The sequence below is a fragment of the Pelophylax lessonae genome, assembly GCF_965119305.1.
Source record: "Pelophylax lessonae genome assembly, chromosome: 9".
Classification (NCBI taxonomy): Eukaryota; Metazoa; Chordata; class Amphibia; order Anura; family Ranidae; genus Pelophylax; species Pelophylax lessonae.
The window spans coordinates 50,792,875-50,810,670 of NC_138776.1; the positions used below are offsets into that span (position 1 = coordinate 50,792,875).

The following is a 17,796-nucleotide window of genomic DNA, read 5'->3' on the forward strand; positions in this document are numbered from 1 at the left end:
GCCTGGATTATTTCCTAAGTGTACATAATATCACTGGATATTAACATTTAAAGGTAAAGTTGATCCAGGGAATATCTGATTGCCTCTCGGGGGATCAGGAAGGAATTTTTCCCCTGCTGTAGCAAATTGGATCATGCTTTACTGGGGTTTTTCACCTTCCTCTGGATCAACTGCGGGTATAGGATTGTGTATATGGGATTGTATGGTTGTGTTTTTCTTTTTTCTTTCTTTATTGGTTGAGCTAGATGGACTTGTGTCTTTTTTTCAACCTGACTATGTAACTATGTAACATATTTTTACCGTAAATTTGTTTTTTGAAGAGGAATATGCTCCCTTGTGAAATGTAGGGAGTATACCTTTTTTATTTATTTCATTTTTTTTTTTTTTTTTTTGGGGGGGGGTAAGGATTTGGATGACTATTTTAATTTGATAAATTGTTTATAATTAAATCTGACCTACAAGCTTCCTGTTACTATTGCACAGTTGTACCGACTCCTCTCCTGTACTGAAATGGCTTACTCTGATTTCACTGCACACTGTGAGCTTCTCACAGGATGCATTAGAAGCCTCAGCAAGTCAGATACATCCTGCCTCATTTCCTGGCTTGAGGGTGTGCACTGTGCAGGATCATTTAGCTCTTTTCTCCCCAGCCTGGCTGTTCCTTGTCCGCCCCTTTTTATTTACTGGATTTCAGTTCTTTCTATCATGGAGGTTGAATATCACACATGGGCCTTACTTAGGATGGCCTGCATGCAAATACAGCCATGCCCACTCCTCCAGATTGACATCCATCCATCAAGGTATCATAACGCCTCCCAAGAGCCAGCCCACTGCTTGCATCAGGACTGAGGGCTCCTGAGAGGGGTACTGGGGGTGCAGCAGTTTTATGGTAAGTTATGTACAGCTCCCTGCCTGCATTGCATAGAAAATCACAGAGACCCAGGGATATGTCTAAAATAAAGTATACAAAGAAAATGGAAAGGTTTTATTTTTAAAAATTAATTAGATGAGGGGGAATGGAGGAACCACGCAAGGCAAAATATAAAACAGAATAAAATTTTAACTTTAATAAATTATCTATAATTATTATTTTTTTTTTTTTTTTTTACCCTAGGTAGCTAGTTAGTATTTATTGAGTAATGCTTAGAAGGTTGATGTTCTGTATGTACCTCCAAGTCTTACCTCTGCCACATCCACACAGGAATCCGGATGCAGCCAATAAACCATGGTGCTATTACCTGGATGAGAAGAAGCAATTGAGATGGGATGCATGCGAAGTTCCTGCCTGCCCTGTGGGTATGTATTGATGTTATAGCTTGCTACCTGATTGGCTGCTCGGTGTAGGAAAACCCATTCCCGTCAAGCATACTGTATATCTAATACCAAAGCCTTTTTTTTTTTTTTTGGAGTGGACAAGGGTTAGTGCTTGTGAAGATTACACTCCCAGCCTCACTCTCAGGGCCGGCCTTTGGGGTGTGCGAGCTGTGCGGCCGCACAGGGCGCCATGGGCAACAAGGGCGCCGTGCGGCCATCACAGCTCGCAGAGGATCAGGCTGAGCTGTGTGAGAGATACACAGCCCGCCTCACTGCAACAATAGGTGATCGAGGCACGGCTGCACAGCGGGAGGTGAGCGGCGACTGCGGCCTGGACAGGGTTAACACAGGCCGCGGCCGCCGCTTACCTCCCGCTGTGCAGCCGTGCCTCGATCACCTATTGCTGCAGTGAGGCGAGCTGTGTATCTCTCACACAGCTCAGCCTCCGATCCTTCCACGGAATCCACGCTGACTTCCTGCCCAGTGCCCACACATCCCCGGGAGTGTGGGCGGGCGGGAGGAGGAGAAGGGGCGGGGCGAGGAGGAGCTGACGATCTCTCCTCTGGCGTCAGTGCAGGGAGGGAGGAGAGATCGTCAGCTCCTCCTCGCCCCGCCCCTTCTCCTCCTCCCGCCCGCCCACACTCCCGGGGATGTTTAAAGAAAAAAAAAAGCTGCAGACAAAGTAAAGAAAAAAAAAAGCTGCAGACAAAGTAAAGTAAGTGACATCTCTCTCCTTCAAAAAATGTAAGGGGGGGGGTCTGTGATGTAAGGGGGGGCTCTATGTGTGGGGGGGGGGGGCTCTGTGTGAGGGGGGCTATGTGTGGGGGTCTGTGATGTAAGGGGGGGCTCTCTGATGTGGGGGGCTATGTGTGGGGGGGGGCTCTGTGTGTGGGGGGCTTTTTGTGGGGGGTCTGTGATGTAAGGGGGGGCTCTCTGATGTGGGGGGCTCCGTGGGGAGGGGGGGTCTGATGTAAGGGGGGCTTTTTGTGGGCGGGTCTCTGATGTGAGGGGGGCTTTGTGTGTGTGTGTGTGTGTGTGTGTAGGGGGTCTCTGATGTTAGGGGGGCTTTGTGTAGGGGTCTCTGATGTGGGGGGCTCCGTGGGGAGGGGGGGGTCTGATGTAAGGGGGGCTTTGTGTCAGGGGTCTCTGATGTGAGGGGGGCTTTGTGTCGGGGGGGCTCTGTGTGGGGGGTCTCTGATGTGAGGGGGGCTCTGTGTGGGGGGTCTCTGATGTGAGGGGGGCTCTGTGTGGGGGGTCTCTGATGTGAGGGGGGCTCTGTGTGGGGGGTCTCTGATGTGAGGGGGGCTTTGTGTCGGGGTCTCTGATGTGAGGGGGGCTCTGTGTGGGGGGTCTCTGATGTGAGGGGGTCTCTGTGTGGGGGGTCTCTGATGTGAGGGGGGCTTTGTGTCGGGGGTCTCTGATGTGAGGGGGGCTCTCTGTGGGGGGTCTCTGATGTGAGGGGGGCTTTGTGTGGGGGGTCTCTGATGTAAGGGGGGCTTTATGTCGGGGGTCTATGATGTGAGGGGGGCTTTGTGTCGGGGGTCTATGATGTGAGGGGGGCTTTGTGTTGGGGGTCTCTGATGTGAGGGGGGCTCTGTGTGTGGGGTCTCTGATTTAAGGGGGGCTTTGTGTGGGGGGTCTCTGATGTAAGGGGGGCTCTTATGTAAGGGGGGCTAAGTTATTAGTGATCATAAAAAAGAAAAGTCAAATAAAGTGCAAAAAAGGTGCAAGAAAATTTGCGCGGGGGGGGGGGGGGGGGCGCCACGGGATTAGCTCGCACAGGGCGCCTGATCACCTAAGGCCGGCCCTGCTCACTCTGCGCAGAGATTTTTCAGCTCACACAGACAGAAGCCTCCACTACACATTTGAATGTAAATACACATTGTTCACAGCACCCGGTGTTGCAAATCTGACCTAAAAAAAAAAGTCTGTATTACTGGCTGCCACATCCAGACAGGAGTGTAACAGATAACTTCTTCAGAGAGGCAAAAGTTCTTTCATTTCTAATTAAAGAATTCAGAAATTCAGCTTAAGGATTTTTAAAAATTGTTTTAATGACATGAAAAGAAGTTTGCAGTTTTGTTCCCTGACATCATTGGAAATGTGAAGCTGCCTAAATCCATGACCATCCCCAACACAGCAGCCTCACCCTACGCAAAACAATAGTCTAAGGCACACATGGTGTTCTGATGACGAATGAAAAACGGACACCCATGCATTCCTATGGGCAAGCGGATGATCATCCTATGATATCAGCTGACATCTGCCTTCATTAACATCCATTTTTTGTAATGGAACAAAGGCCTATTTTTCTTCTATTTAAAAAATGGAAGCAGACCTAAATGGATGTCAACGGTCAAACGGTCCTTTTTTCCATTCATTGTTAGGAGCCAGAACCCGCTGACGTCCTAACAACTGATGACTCATTGGCTGTCAGTGGGGATCCCTGCTGGCAGCAGAATGTAAAAACAATTGCCGGCAATAAGAAAATTGTGAAAAAAAACAGCCCCCCCCCCCCCTAAATCCATACCAGGCCCTTAGGGTCTAGTATGGATTTTTAGGGTAATCCCACACCAAATTTTTTAAAAAAACGGCGTTCCCCCCCCCCCCCCCCCATATACATACCAGTCCCCTATTCAAACATGCAGGCTAGGAAAGAGGGGGTGGTGAGCGAGTGCCCTCCCCTCCTGAACCATACCAGACCACATGCCCTCAACATGGGGGGTGCTTTGGGGCAGGGGGAGCCTCTTCCCACAACCCTAGCCGGTGGTTGTGGGCATTTGCGGGTTGGGGCTTATTGGAATCTGGAAGCTCCCTTTTACCAAGGGGGTTCCCGGATCCCGCCCCCCCCCCCTATAAGAAGGAATAATGGGTACATAGTACCCCTACTCATTTATCGTCGATCACTGACCGTAGAAAAAAACACTCTGCTCCCGACGAAGGCTCCTGCCATCTGCCCGCCCTGCAGTCTGACAGTTCTTAAGGGACAGTGACCCCTCCCCCTTGTGGCATCATTGACCAGGGGCATGCTGGGTCAATGAAGTCACAAGAGGGCAAAAAAAGTCTGCATCTGTTTTTCATATGATTTTCTAACACAAAAAAACGTGACGAAACGGATGAAGAAAATGGAATGCCCATGTGAAAATGGCCTAAGCACCCAGCATACACAGTAGCCTCCACCCCACTTTTAATGAAAATACACATCGTTCACCGAACCCGTTTTTGCAATTCTGACCTTTAAAATTGTCTGTATTACTCACTGCCACATCCAGAGAGGAATGTAACACATAACTTCTTCAGTTTCAAAAGTTCTTTCATTTCTTATTAGAGCATTCTGACATTCAGTTTAATGATTTTCAAATCTTGTTTTCATGAAAAGAGAAGAAGCTTCCAGTTTTGCGCCCTAACATCACTGCGACCGTGAAGCCGCCTAAAACCACGACCATCCCCAGCACAACAGCCAAGGTGAATGCTTCGTTCTCCACGTGTGGAATGATAGAACTGTCTTTACACAGCCGTGGCAGGATCATTGGGGGGAAGAGGACACAACCAGGAAAACACCCTTGGTTGGCTTCGCTGCAGCTGAAGGTGCCTTACGGCGAGTACCCCTCGGGCCATTTGTGTGGTGGCACTCTAATAGCTGAGTGCTGGATTCTGACGGCTGCCCACTGTGTTAAACCACTGTGAGTACCAGCAATAACATTGTTCTCACTCTCTTTTGGTAGTACAGGTTAGATGCAGACACTCCCATCCGGTTGAGTGTCAAAGCCTAAAGCTGGGTTTATACTGATAAAATGTCATCTAAAAATTCTCAGTACATTCGAATGTCATTTAAAAATATTTCAAGATTTTATTTGCTTTTAACATTTGATTTTGGAATGAATGGACTTTACCAAACAAAAATCACATACATTTAAGGAAAAAATGTGAATCTTTTTACCACTGCGGTCAAAAATGACCGTCAGTTTGACCCCACTTAGAACAGTGGTCGTCAACTTTCTTGATAAGGGGGCCTCATGCATGGCTCCCAGAATCACCATAGGGCCGCACATAAATCTAAGTGAATAATTAGTGTGAAAGACAGCAGACACAATACAGGATCTAGTCAAAGACTATACAAGAGACAGTCGGAACCTTTGGAAAAAATTAGAGGAAGACTGCAAGCATGAGGCAAGAGATGGTCAGGGACTGTAGGCATTGTGAGATTGTGAACATGATACATGAGATGGCCAGAGACCATTAATGTGTTACAAGAGATGGTCAGGGACTGTAGGCATCATACAAGAGATGGTCAGAGACTGTGAACACGATACAAGAGATGGCCAGAGACTATTGATGTGTTACAAGAGATGGCCAGGGACTGTGAGCATCACACAAGAGATGTTCAGAGACTGTGAGCATCACACAAGAGACGGTCAGAGACTGTGAGAATCACACAAGAGGTCAGAGACTGTGAGCATTACACAAGAGAAGGTCAGAGACTGTGAGCATTACACAAGAGAAAGTCAGAGACTGTGAGCATTACACAAGAGAAGGTCAGAGACTGTGAGCATTACACAAGAGAAGGTCAGAGACAATGAGCATCACACAAAAGAAGGTCAGAGGCTGTGAGCATCACACAAGAGAAGGTCAGAGACTGTGAGCATCACACAAGAGAAGGTCAGAGACAATGAGCATCACACAAGAGAAGGTCAGAGACAATGAGCATCACACAAAAGAAGGTCAGAGGCTGTGAGCATCACACAAGAGAAGGTCAGAGACTATGAGCATCACACAAGAGAAGGTCAGAGACTATGAGCATCACACAAGAGAAGGTCAGAGACTGTGAGCATCACACAAGAGAAGGTCAGAGACTATGAGCATCACACAAGAGAAGGTCAGAGACTATGAGCATCACACAAGAGAAGGTCAGAGACTATGAGCATCACACAAGAGAAGGTCAGAGACTATGAGCATCACACAAGAGAAGGTCAGAGACTGTGAGCATCACACAAGAGAAGGTCAGAGACAATGAGCATCACACAAGAGAAGGTCAGAGACAATGAGCATCACACAAAAGAAGGTCAGAGGCTGTGAGCATCACACAAGAGAAGGTCAGAGACTGTGAGCATCACACAAGAGAAGATCAGAGACTATGAGCATCACACAAGAGAAGGTCAGAGACTGTGATCATCACACAAGAGAAGGTCAGAGACTATGAGCATCACACAAGAGAAGGTCAGAGACTATGAGCATCACACAAGAGAAGGTCAGAGACTATGAGCATCACACAAGAGAAGGTCAGAGACTGTGAGCATCACACAAGAGAAGGTCAGAGACTGTGAGCATCACACAAGAGAAGGTCAGAGACAATGAGCATCACACAAGAGAAGGTCAGAGACAATGAGCATCACACAAAAGAAGGTCAGAGGCTGTGAGCATCACACAAGAGACGATCAGAGACTATGAGCATCACACAAGAGAAGATCAGAGACTATGAGCATCACACAAGAGAAGGTCAGAGACTATGAGCATCACACAAGAGAAGGTCAAAGACTGTGAGCATCACACAAGAGAAGGTCAGAGACTGTCAACATGATATAAGGATCACATGTCTCTGTGATGACTTCACAAGCCACGCCCCCCACAGTTAGAATCACGCCCCTAGGGTCACATTTAACCCCTTCATCACCAACAGGGTTAACCCCTTCTCTGCCAGTGTCCATTTTACAGTAACAGTGCATATTTTTAGCACTGATTACTGTAGTAATGTCACTGGTACCCCCAAAAGTGTAAAAAATGTCAGTTAGGGGTCCGATCTGCCCGCCGCAATGTCGCAGTCCCGCACACAATCGCAGATCGTCGCCATTACTAGTAAAAAAAAAAAAAAAAAAAAAAAACAATAAAAATGACATAAATCTTTCCTGTAGTTAGTAAACGCAATAACTTTTGCGCAAAGCAATCAAAATACGCTTATTGCGATTTTTTTTTTTTTTACCAAAAATATGTAGCAGAAAACAAATTGGCCTAAAATGTTAAATTTTGATTTTTTACTTTTTTTTTTTTTGAGAATTTCATATAAAAGAATGTGAAAAATATATATATATTTTTTTTCAAAATTGTCGCTCTTTTTTTGTTTATAGCGCAAAAAATAAAAATCACACGGGTGATCAAATATCACCAAAAGAAAGCTCTGTTTGTGGGGAAGAAAGGATGCCAATTTTGTTTAGGTACAGCGTCGCACGACCGGGAAATTGCCCGTTAAATTCACGCAGTGCCGAATCGCAAAATAGGGCCTGGTCATTGAGCAGCCAAATCCTCCGGTTTGAAAGTGGTTAAAGTAAGATGACCAACACTGGGCCTAACTCTGTTGATGAAGGAATTGTGGTTGCAGGAAAGAAAATCACACATCTATGGCCAGCTTTTGGTCGGCTATACACGGTTCGATCAGCTTGGGTACAACCAGATTCTCTTACAATTATCACCAGTGGCTGCTACAGCCACTAGGGGTCATCACTGTCCTCTCCCAGGGGGGCGGGTTGCAGGAAAGAAATTTGCACTGTGTATGGCCTGCCTAATGCCCCATACACACGTGCAGATTATCTGCAGACTTTTGTCTGCAGACTTACCTTTTCTATGTAGTGCAAGGGCCTGCCGGATTGCATACAAATTGAAAGTGTTTAGGTTTGACCTCATATTATATGGTTTTGGTAAGTCTGCAGACAAAAGTCTGCAGATAATCTGCACGTGTGTATGGGGCATTAGACTTTCCCGGGATAGAGGAATATGACACTGTCACTGAGAAGGAAGCAATGCCTGCATATGTAATGAACTAACAAAGTTGCCCCCTGTACATAAAGAATTATTTCTCTTTCACGCAGACCGCTGCCTCGCCTCTGGAAAGTGTTCCTGGGAAAATCAGTCTTAAGGAAGAATGAGAGCTGGGAGCAGGAGCTGGAGGTGGAGAAGATCATCATGCATGAAAACTTTATAGAGGGATCCTACAGCCTGCACTACGATTTGGGTGGGTGACTATGCTGGAGATTCGATCGAGCCGTGCTCAGTTTAGGTTCTAGAATTTGTGTCTGCTTTGAAATTATTATTTTTTTATAAATTTTTTTTCCAAAATCAATTTTTTTTTGTGAGTTTTGTAAAAATTGCGTGAGCAAGATCTTTCTGCCTCCAGTCTTGTACAGTTGTAGCGGCTCCTCTAATGTACCTAAATGGCTTACTCTGATTTCACTGCACACTGTGAGCTTCTCACAATGTGCGTTAGAAAGCTGCAGCAGGTCAGATAGAGCCTGTCCTGTTTACTGGTTGGAGGACATCCAACATCGTCTAGCTCCCCCCCCCCCACCCCCCCCCCCCCTAGTCCCTTGCCTGCTGATGCCATTGGGTTTTAGGTCCCTTTCACATGGGCAATCTGATCCGCCTCTCAGTTTCTTAGGTGGATCTGATCGGATGCTCCATGCATCCCTATGGGGCAGCGGGTGTCAGCGGAGACATCTCCGCTGACACCCGCTGCTATCCGATTCCGATCCTGTCCGTGAAATCCGGACGGATGGAAACCCTATTTTGCATCCGTCTGGAGGATCGGATGGGATCGGATGAGAACGGACAGGCGGTCCGTTCTCATCCGATCTCCCCATAGAGAACAGCAGGGAATTGCAAAAGGAAAGAAAAGATGGGGCTTTTTAGATCAGATGGGAGGAGGAGGATCATGAACATCACACTATTTATAAAAATACACGTCTTTATTAGACACATATTAAAAATGTACATCAAAAGGGCATAAATCCCATACATATATAAAAAAGAAAAAAAACAGAAAAACACATGTGTAGAAATAAATTCCCATAAGGGAATGGGGCTACTTGGTATCAGATGTTTAAGGGTCTCTGATGGAGCACGGTCTAAGGGTCCCCAGCAAGCCGACGCGTTTCACACAAGGCTTCCAAAGGGCCAGAGAGACCAAGACAGACCGGTATTTCTACAATTGTATATATACAACAACAAAATTAATATCTGAAACACAAACAATTACTAAAAAAGAGGCATACATATTTTTAGATAGAAAGCAAATAAATATATCACATCAAATATAGGTGTGACTTACACTGACCCCACTGTGCATTGGACCAGGCGGGCAGAACAGACTGACGGACTAATTGGTAGGGCTGACCACAATAAAAAACTGACCGCAGAATATGTTACGGCACTGGTAGCGGAGTCCTCAGGTGTGGAGATGCATCTCTGAATGCTTGCACTTATGTTGAGAGGACAGCGGGGATCTGACAGCTCCGTCTCTGCACACAGAGCGGAGACAGACCTGTCATCCGCCTGCTCAGCGGGGATCGGCGGAACGATCCCCGCTAAGCAGAACGGACTCCGTCGGGTGGTGCGCCCACGTGAAAGGGGCCGTAGTTCTTTCAATCATAGAAGCTCAGCATCACATGTGGGCCTTACCTACGGTGGTCTGCATGCTAATGAAGCCTGCTTAGGAACGCCCACTCTTTCAGACTGACACCCACCCATCAATGGGTTTTGATATTTGCATAACTCCTCCCACTGCTTGGATCAGGACTGAGGACTCGCAAGAGCAGTACAGAGGTAGTGTGCTGGGATGTTTTCAGGAAGCTATATACAGCCCCTCCCACCAGCCTGATGGCCCCTCCCACTAGCCATGATCTGCCTGCATTGCATTTTTTAACAAAAATTTTGATAAGCGGGAGAAGAGAACCACTGAAGACAAAATATAAGTAGATTAAAACTTCACCTCTGATTCGATTTTTGTTTCTTTCTGATTGCAGCTCTTATGAAACTGAAGAAGGTGAAGGGGAAATGCGCCAGGGAGACGCGCTTTGTAAAGACGGCGTGTTTACCAGACTGGGAATTTCCCCCTGGAAAGATGTGCGCCATCTCTGGGTGGGGGAGGACAGAGAGAGGTGAGTTAATATCTCCAGTAACCAGAACAGGAAAAAAGGTTGCAATGTTACACCTCAAACTAAATGTTTTTTATATTTTTTTAATATTTTAAATTAGTTTTTGTTGTTTTTCTTAGTGGACCTGTCAGTAACTTCACTAGTCTGCAGGGATAAATTCCTGCCATGTTACAATATTTAGCAATGGTACCATTTCTCCAATAAGATATCATTAAATAGCCATCCTTAACCATTTCTGGACCGGAAGGATTTGCCCCCTTAATGACCAGGCCATATTTTGCAATTCGGCACTGCGTTATTTTAATGGACAATTGCGCAGTCGTGCAACGCTGTACCTGAATAAAATTGATGTCCTTTTTTCCCACAAATAGAGCTTTCTTTTGGTGGTATTTGATCACCTCTGCAATATATATTTTTTGCGCTACAAACAAAAAAAGAGCGACAATTCTGAAAAAAAAAAAAACAATATTTTTCACTTTCTGCTATATAACATTAATAAAAAAATATATTTTTTTTAACACTTTAGGCCAATTTGTTTTCTGCTACATATTTTTGGTAAAAAAAAATTGCAATAAGCGTATTTTGATTGGTTTGCGCAAAAGTTATTGCGTCTAACTACGGGAAAGATTTATGTCATTTTTATTGTTTTTATTTTTTTTACTAGTAATGGCAGCGATCTGCAATTTTTTTTTCTTTTTTTTGTGGGACTGCAACATTGCGGCGGACATATCGGACCCCTGACTAACATTTTTGACCCTTTTGGGGGGACCAGTGACATTACTACAGTAATCAGTGCTAAAAATATGCACTGTTACTGTAATAATGACACTGGCAGGGAAGGGGTTAACATTGTGGGTGATCAAGGGGTTAAATGTGTACCTAGGGGCATGTTTCTAACTAGGGGGGGGGGGGCTTATGGAATGACCATAGAGACATGTGATCCTATATAGAAGGATCACATGGGCTCTATGACCATTCCAGGGAGAAGGACGGTCGGCTGTGTTTACAACATCCGACCATTCTTCTCTCTCAGCGGGGAATGATCGTGGGTGTCAGGCGGCAATTAGAGCCGCCTGCCCGCTGCATCGGCTTTCCCACTGCCGAGGGGGGGGGGGCGGGAGCTTCCTAGCTGCTTCCAACGTAGCCCTACGTCAATTTGCCTGGGAGAGCCACACTGCCGCATTAAATAGGCGGCATATGGTCAGCAAGCGGTTAAACTACAAATTAGTGACTTTGCCTAGGCTGAGATGATGCCATCAGTGTATTGCAGGCGGGAGGAAGCATGTCCTCAGTCTCCTCTCCCCCAGTGATCAGACTGTAACATTGTAACTTTGTAGCAAGTCGCAAGGTGAGAGTCAGCAGCAAGCAGATGGTGCTAACTAAGCACATAACCGTACTTAAAGTGGATTGTAAAACTTAGATATGAAATATGAACAAAGCACATCTTTCTATAGCATGTACTTGTCTTAATCCTGAGCAATAAGTGTCATTTCTATCCACTGTCTGGTTTTTCTGCTATCAGCATGAATCACTTCTGACAAGTTTTCCTGACACCAAGAAAAAAATGGTGACAGGGGAGGGACCTCCAGCTGATTGACAGCCTTAGCTCTGTTCCTGTGTGCTGTTTGAAGGGGGGGGGGGTTGTCCCTTCCCTCCAATCAGCTCTCCCTTCCCTCCAATCAGCTCTCAGAGCTCATTTCCCCCTTCTTTTTAGAGCTGGGAGATCCTCTGTAAATTCTGCACTTTAAATGGATGTAGGGGAAAGACAGCTGCAGATAAACAGGTACAACGTAGGAGGATTTGTTTCATCTCTGTGTATCTCTGAGGGTAATGTAAGGGTTTACAACTACCTTAAGAAGGTATTTCCTACAGATATTTACTTGTCCTCAAACTCAATGGGATCTGCCAATTAGGTTGGTGGACATAAATCAGAGCCCATGGAGGCCAATAGAATGGCTCATGTGTACAAACCCAATTCCAGGATTAATATTATCTCACTCTGTTCTGACGCAGGTTTCTTCAACGACTTGCTGGAAGCCACCGTCCAGGTCATCTCTGAAGCCAACTGCTCCAACCCCGCAATGTACGGCAAATTTATCGACCGGAGTATGCTGTGTGCCGGAGTTCCCATGGGGGGAGTTGATGCTTGTCAGGTCAGTCTCACTATTCCTGTGTCTTCAGGCTCTATTCACACCTGAGAGTTTTGTGAACGCACGCAAAACTGTTCGTTTATGAAATGCGCAAAAAAAAAAAAAAAAGAATTGCGTTTGTGGTGCCATTTATCATTATTGGCATCCCAAACACAGAACGTAGACGCATGGTATTGCGGTGCAGTTAAAAAATGCACAAAGCTAATCACTCATGAGCTACTTTGGCTCATTTGTTGTGTGTACGGCACCCCAATAAAATGAATGTGCTGCCCTATGTGTGTAGCGTAAAACATGCATGAAAAACACACAATTAGGTGCTCATTGACGGAATGTTCACGTGTGAATCTGGCCTTACAGTGAGGTGCCCACCGCCGAAATGGTGGCAATTGTTTCTTTACTGCAATGAGTCTCCCCCATCCCTACTGCATAATAATAAGAATGTATGAAATGTATTCATCGTATTATTTATTTTAAAGAATTCCATAAAATCCATAATAAGAATTGTACAATAAGTACTTTGATATGTGGATTTTCAGAGCAATATGAGACAACTAACAGAAGCCAATATGGGCCTAAGAGTGGATAACTGGATTGCAGGTGCCAGTGGTTTTCAGCATGGACATAGTTACATAGTTACATAGTAGTTGAGGTTGAATAAAGACAATAGTCCATCCAGTTCAACCTGTGCAGGTGTATGTGGCCGTAATCATCTCTCATACCCCTGAATGTTGTGATTCTTGAGATGTACGTCTAAGAGTCTTTTGAAAACCACCATACTTCCCGCAGAAACCACCTCTTGTGGTAGAAAATTCCACAATCTTGTAGCCCTAACAGTAAAGAACCCCCCACGTTGCCTGAGGTTAAAACGCTTCTCCTCTAATCGCATTGTATGCCCTCTAGTCCTCATGCAATCCTTCCGACTGAATATTTTTTTTTTTCTATGCCGAGATCACCATTGAGATATTTATAAATTGCTATCATGTCCCCTCTCAGGCGTCTCTTCTCCTGGGAGAATAAATCAAGGGACATTGAATTAAAATTCCTGGAGGACTGGTTAGAGCAATTTTCTTCCAGCAGAGGTCAGAACTGCATGTTTGCGCAATGATTCAGATTCTTCACATCAAAGCCCCCTCCTCTTATATCAAAACCCCATTCTTACATCAGTGTCTTCAGTCTCCCTTTTACTTCACACTGCAGTATCCTCCTTTCCCTCCCTTTACATTATCTGCCCTAAAGCAATGTCCTCCTCTGTCCTCCTTCACATAATCCCCCCCAAAGCAGTGTCCTCCTCTGCCCCCCTTTACATCATTCCCCCCAAAGCAGTGCCCTCCTCTGCCCCCCTTTACATCATCCCCCCTAAAGCAGTGCCCTCCTCTGCCCCACTTTAAATCATCCCCCCTAAAGCAGTGCCCTCCTCTGCCCCACTTTAAATCATCCCCCCCCCAAAGCAGTGCCCTCCTCTGCCCCCCTTTACATCATCCCCCCAAAGCAGTGCCCTCCTCTGCCCCCCTTTACATCCCCCCCAAAGCAGTGTCCTCCCCTCCTTTACATCATCCCTCCTAAAGCAGTGCCCTCCTCTGCCCCCCTTTACATCATTCCCCCCATAGCAGTGCCCTCCTCTGCCCCCCTTTACATCATTCCCCCCATAGCAGTGCCCTCCTCTGCCCCCCTTTACATCATCCCCCCAAAAGCAGTGTCCTCCCCTCCTTTACATCATCCCTCCTAAAGCAGTGCCCTCCCCTGCCCCCCTTCACACTATACCCCCCCCCCCCCAAAGCAGGGCCTTCCTCTACCTACCTCACTCACATCATCCCCCACCCAAAGCAGTGCCCTCCTCTACACCACTCACATCATCCCCTGCCCAAAGCAGTGCCCTCCTCTCTCCCCTTTCACTGTAACCTCCCCCCTCACAACAGTATCCTCCTCTGCCCCCCTTCACATAATACTCCCCAAAGCAGTGCCCTCCTCTGCTCTCCTTTCATCCGATCTCCCCCAAAGCAGTATCCTCCTATGTCCCCCTTCACATCACCCCCCCCCCTTCCTCCACAGCAGTGTCTTCCTCTTTCCCCCTTCACATCATCCCCTGCCCTCCCGCTGCAGTATCCTCCTCTGCCCCCCTTCACATAATCCTCCCCAAAGCAGTGCCCTCCTCTGCTCCCCCTTATCCCATCTCCCCCAAAGCAGTGCCCTTCACTGTCCCCCTTTACATCATCCCCCTTCCTCCACAGCAGTGTCCTCCTCTGTCCCCCCTTCACCTTATCTCCCCAAAGCAGTGCCCTCCACTATCTCGCATCACTTCAACCCCCCCTCCCCCCCACAGCAGTGCCCTTCTTTGTCCCCCTTTACATCATCCCCTCCACAGCAGTGCCCTCCCCCCCTCCTTCACATCGTCCTAGCCCCCTTTTACTCTCCTACCTTACACAATACACAGCAGCAGGGAGGGGGGGGGTATAGCAGCACTGGACAGAGGATGGGAGTTGCTGGAGTTAACTCTTCATATTAACAAGCTGGTGATTAGCTGCTATGACCACCCATTGTCCTAGCAACCAATCACCTGCCGGTTAACTTGGGCAGCTCCCTCTTTTGCCCTGCATCCAGTGCTGCTGTGCCTTCTGCTCTCCGCTCTGCAGTGAGAATGACAGCAGCAGAGACTGGGGAAAAAGAACTGGCTCCTAAATGACGCAACCTCGGAGGTCCGGATGGGACAGAGACTTGGTCCGGATCCGCCATTTAGTGATGTCTCATTTACAGTTCCTCTTAGTGATGAGCAGAACTTGGGTTTGGTTTGAGTATGGTTCAAGGAACTTCAACAAAGTTTGGATGCCCTGGGTTTGAGTTAAAGTTGCTCTGATCAATGTTACTGTAAATCAGACATCACTAAATAGCAGATATGGACCAAGTCACTGTCCCATCCAAAAAAAGGGTCATGTGCTTCTTTGGTGCAATTTTCACGTAAAGGGCAGCCCCCTGAAATGAATGGGCTCCCATAAACACAGTATACGAAATCCTGTAAATACACATACGCACTATTGTATCTGCGTAGGTGTGAACGGAGCCTAATAGAGGGACCTCAGACAAAAAAAAATAAAGGGCCCCCCTAGGAAATCCATACCAGACCTTAATCCAAGTATGCAGCCTGGCTGGTCAGAAAGGGGGAAGAACCAGGGCGTGCCCAACCCCCCCATCAAATCAAACCAAGCCAGATGCCCTCAACATGAGGGGGTATTTCCACCACTTCCTCCCCAACAAAGCACCTTGTCCTCATGTTTATGAGGACAAGGGCCGCATCCTCCACACCAACTTCGACTCCCCAGGCACAGAAAATTGAAAGTTTTACTAGAGTATATTTGTACCTCTTACCGTCCGTGTAACCTGTTTGCTCGCAATGGGCAACAGTTGCGCTCTTTTTCCTGAATCCTCCAGAATATACCATTAACAGAATACACCATTAACAATGGCACACAACTCTCTAATCCCTCTTGTGTCCCCTCCAGGGTGATTCCGGTGGACCCCTTGCCTGTGAACAGAACGGAGTGGTTCAAGTCGCCGGCGTGGTTAGCTGGGGAGAAAAGTGCGGTGAGAAAGACAAGCCAGGGGTCTACTCCCATGTCTACAGATTCATTCCTTGGATCAAAGAAAACATCAAAGCAAATCCATAAAACTGCAATTATGAATATGATAAAATTTATACTATAGCGCCGCTCTTGTGGACACACTGGGACTTTACCTGGCAGATTTATAGCCATCAGTGGACACAGGAAATAACAAAGTACTGGACATTGTCTGTTTTGGGCCTCTGAAGGGCCACTCTTGTTATGTAATTTTATGTATATTTGGAAGCACCATAAAAGATATTGTGTTCTTACCATTGTAATTGTATAAATATAATTAAAAACAGGAAAGACAACAATATTCTGCAATCAACATGCAATAGCCAAACCTAAAGATACAAGAAGCATTGTCACTGGTTACACGCAACACAAATGTTTTTTTGAGGTGGGTAGTGGGTGGAACCAAGAAACGGTACTGTGAGGTGGGTAGGGGGAGGAACCAAGGGACGGTACTGTGAGGTGGGTAGTGGGTGGAACCAAGGGACAGTAGTGTGAGGTGGGTGGGGGGGGGGTGGAACCAAGGGACAGTACTGTGAGGTGGGTAGGGGGTGGAACCAAGGGACAGTAGTGTGAGGTGGGTGGGGGGTGGAACCAAGGGACAGTACTGTGAGGTGGGTAGGGGGTGGAACCAAGGCACAGTAGTGTGAGGTGGGTAGTGGGTGGAACCAAGGGACAGTACTGTGAGGTGGGTAGTGGGTGGAACCAAGGGACGGTACTGTGAGGTGGGTGGGGGGGGTGGAACCAAGGGACGGTACTGTGAGGTGGGTGGGGGGGGTGGAACCAAGGGACAGTACTGTGAGGTGGGTGGGGGGGTGGAACCAAGGGACGGTACTGTGAGGTGGGTAGTGGGTGGAACCAAGGGACGGTACTGTGAGGTGGGTAGTGGGTGGAACCAAGGGACGGTACTGTGAGGTGGGTGGGGGGGTGGAACCAAGGGACGGTACTGGTAGGTGTGTAGGGGGCAGAACCAAGAGACAGTCCTTGGAGATGGGTAGGGAGCAGAGACAAGGAGTGACTCAAATATGGGGAGTTCCTGCACCTATTCTCTGAGAAAAATAGCCCTGGCTAAAACAAGGTAAATATGAAATTTAAAATCCTAAATTAACTTTCAGTTTAAATTAGCTATGCTTATTCCAGGTGCTTCAAAACAAAAGGTGTGCAAAGTCTTATCACTAATTTTCTTTACAAACCAGCCGCAGTCTGAGTAGAAAAGCCTATCTCCTGCCAGCATGCTGTGCAGAGGCAGCGGTCTCTGCAGAGGTCTAATGCACCTCCAAGCTAAATCATAGTTGGCGTTCTTTAATTCTCAAATCTCAGACTCCATCGTTAATAGGAAGCTCTGGCTCTGATTCAGCAAGGGGCATGTCAGACCTCTGCACAGAGACCACTGCTTCCACACAGCAAGCAAGGGTCCTTGTCTGCAGCATGCTGACACTGCCAGTAGGGATGTTGGACCTCTAATAGTGTGTTAAAAGCAGTGGTCTCTATGTAGAGGTCTGACACACCTCCTCAAGGTAGATGGGGGAATCCTTAGCGCTGCACCCCCTCTGTTAGTATACACAGATGAGCACTGGAGTCACTGGCTTTTTTCCGATAGGGTGTTTGAACAGAAGTCGATCTGTAGATTGACTAGTCATGTGCAGAACGAAAAACTGTGTTTTGTTTCGGATAGAATTGTTATGTTACTAATTGTGTTTTGTTGATTTGTTTCGGAAATTCATTTAGTTTAGTTTTGTTTCATTTAATTTACTTTATTCATTTTCTAATGAATTCCAAATTTTTGCAAGGATTTAAATTCGG

General features: G+C 46.7%; 1 protein-coding gene across 1 annotated transcript in view; it reads left to right on the forward strand.

Annotated features, from left to right (window-relative positions):
* Positions 1 to 16,116, forward strand: part of HABP2 (hyaluronan binding protein 2) — a gene marked incomplete at its 5' end in the record, with an annotated part of 139,975 nt that extends 123,859 nt beyond the window's left edge. The window contains 6 exons of the mRNA XM_082268834.1: positions 1,202 to 1,296; positions 4,694 to 4,997; positions 8,175 to 8,317; positions 10,104 to 10,238; positions 12,249 to 12,388; positions 15,880 to 16,116. Of these exons, the coding sequence (XP_082124960.1) occupies positions 1,202 to 1,296; positions 4,694 to 4,997; positions 8,175 to 8,317; positions 10,104 to 10,238; positions 12,249 to 12,388; positions 15,880 to 16,044 (982 nt within the window). The 3' untranslated portion in view covers positions 16,045 to 16,116. The remainder of the gene's footprint in view (positions 1 to 1,201; positions 1,297 to 4,693; positions 4,998 to 8,174; positions 8,318 to 10,103; positions 10,239 to 12,248; positions 12,389 to 15,879) is intronic.
* Between the last annotated feature and the right edge of the window lie 1,680 nt (positions 16,117 to 17,796).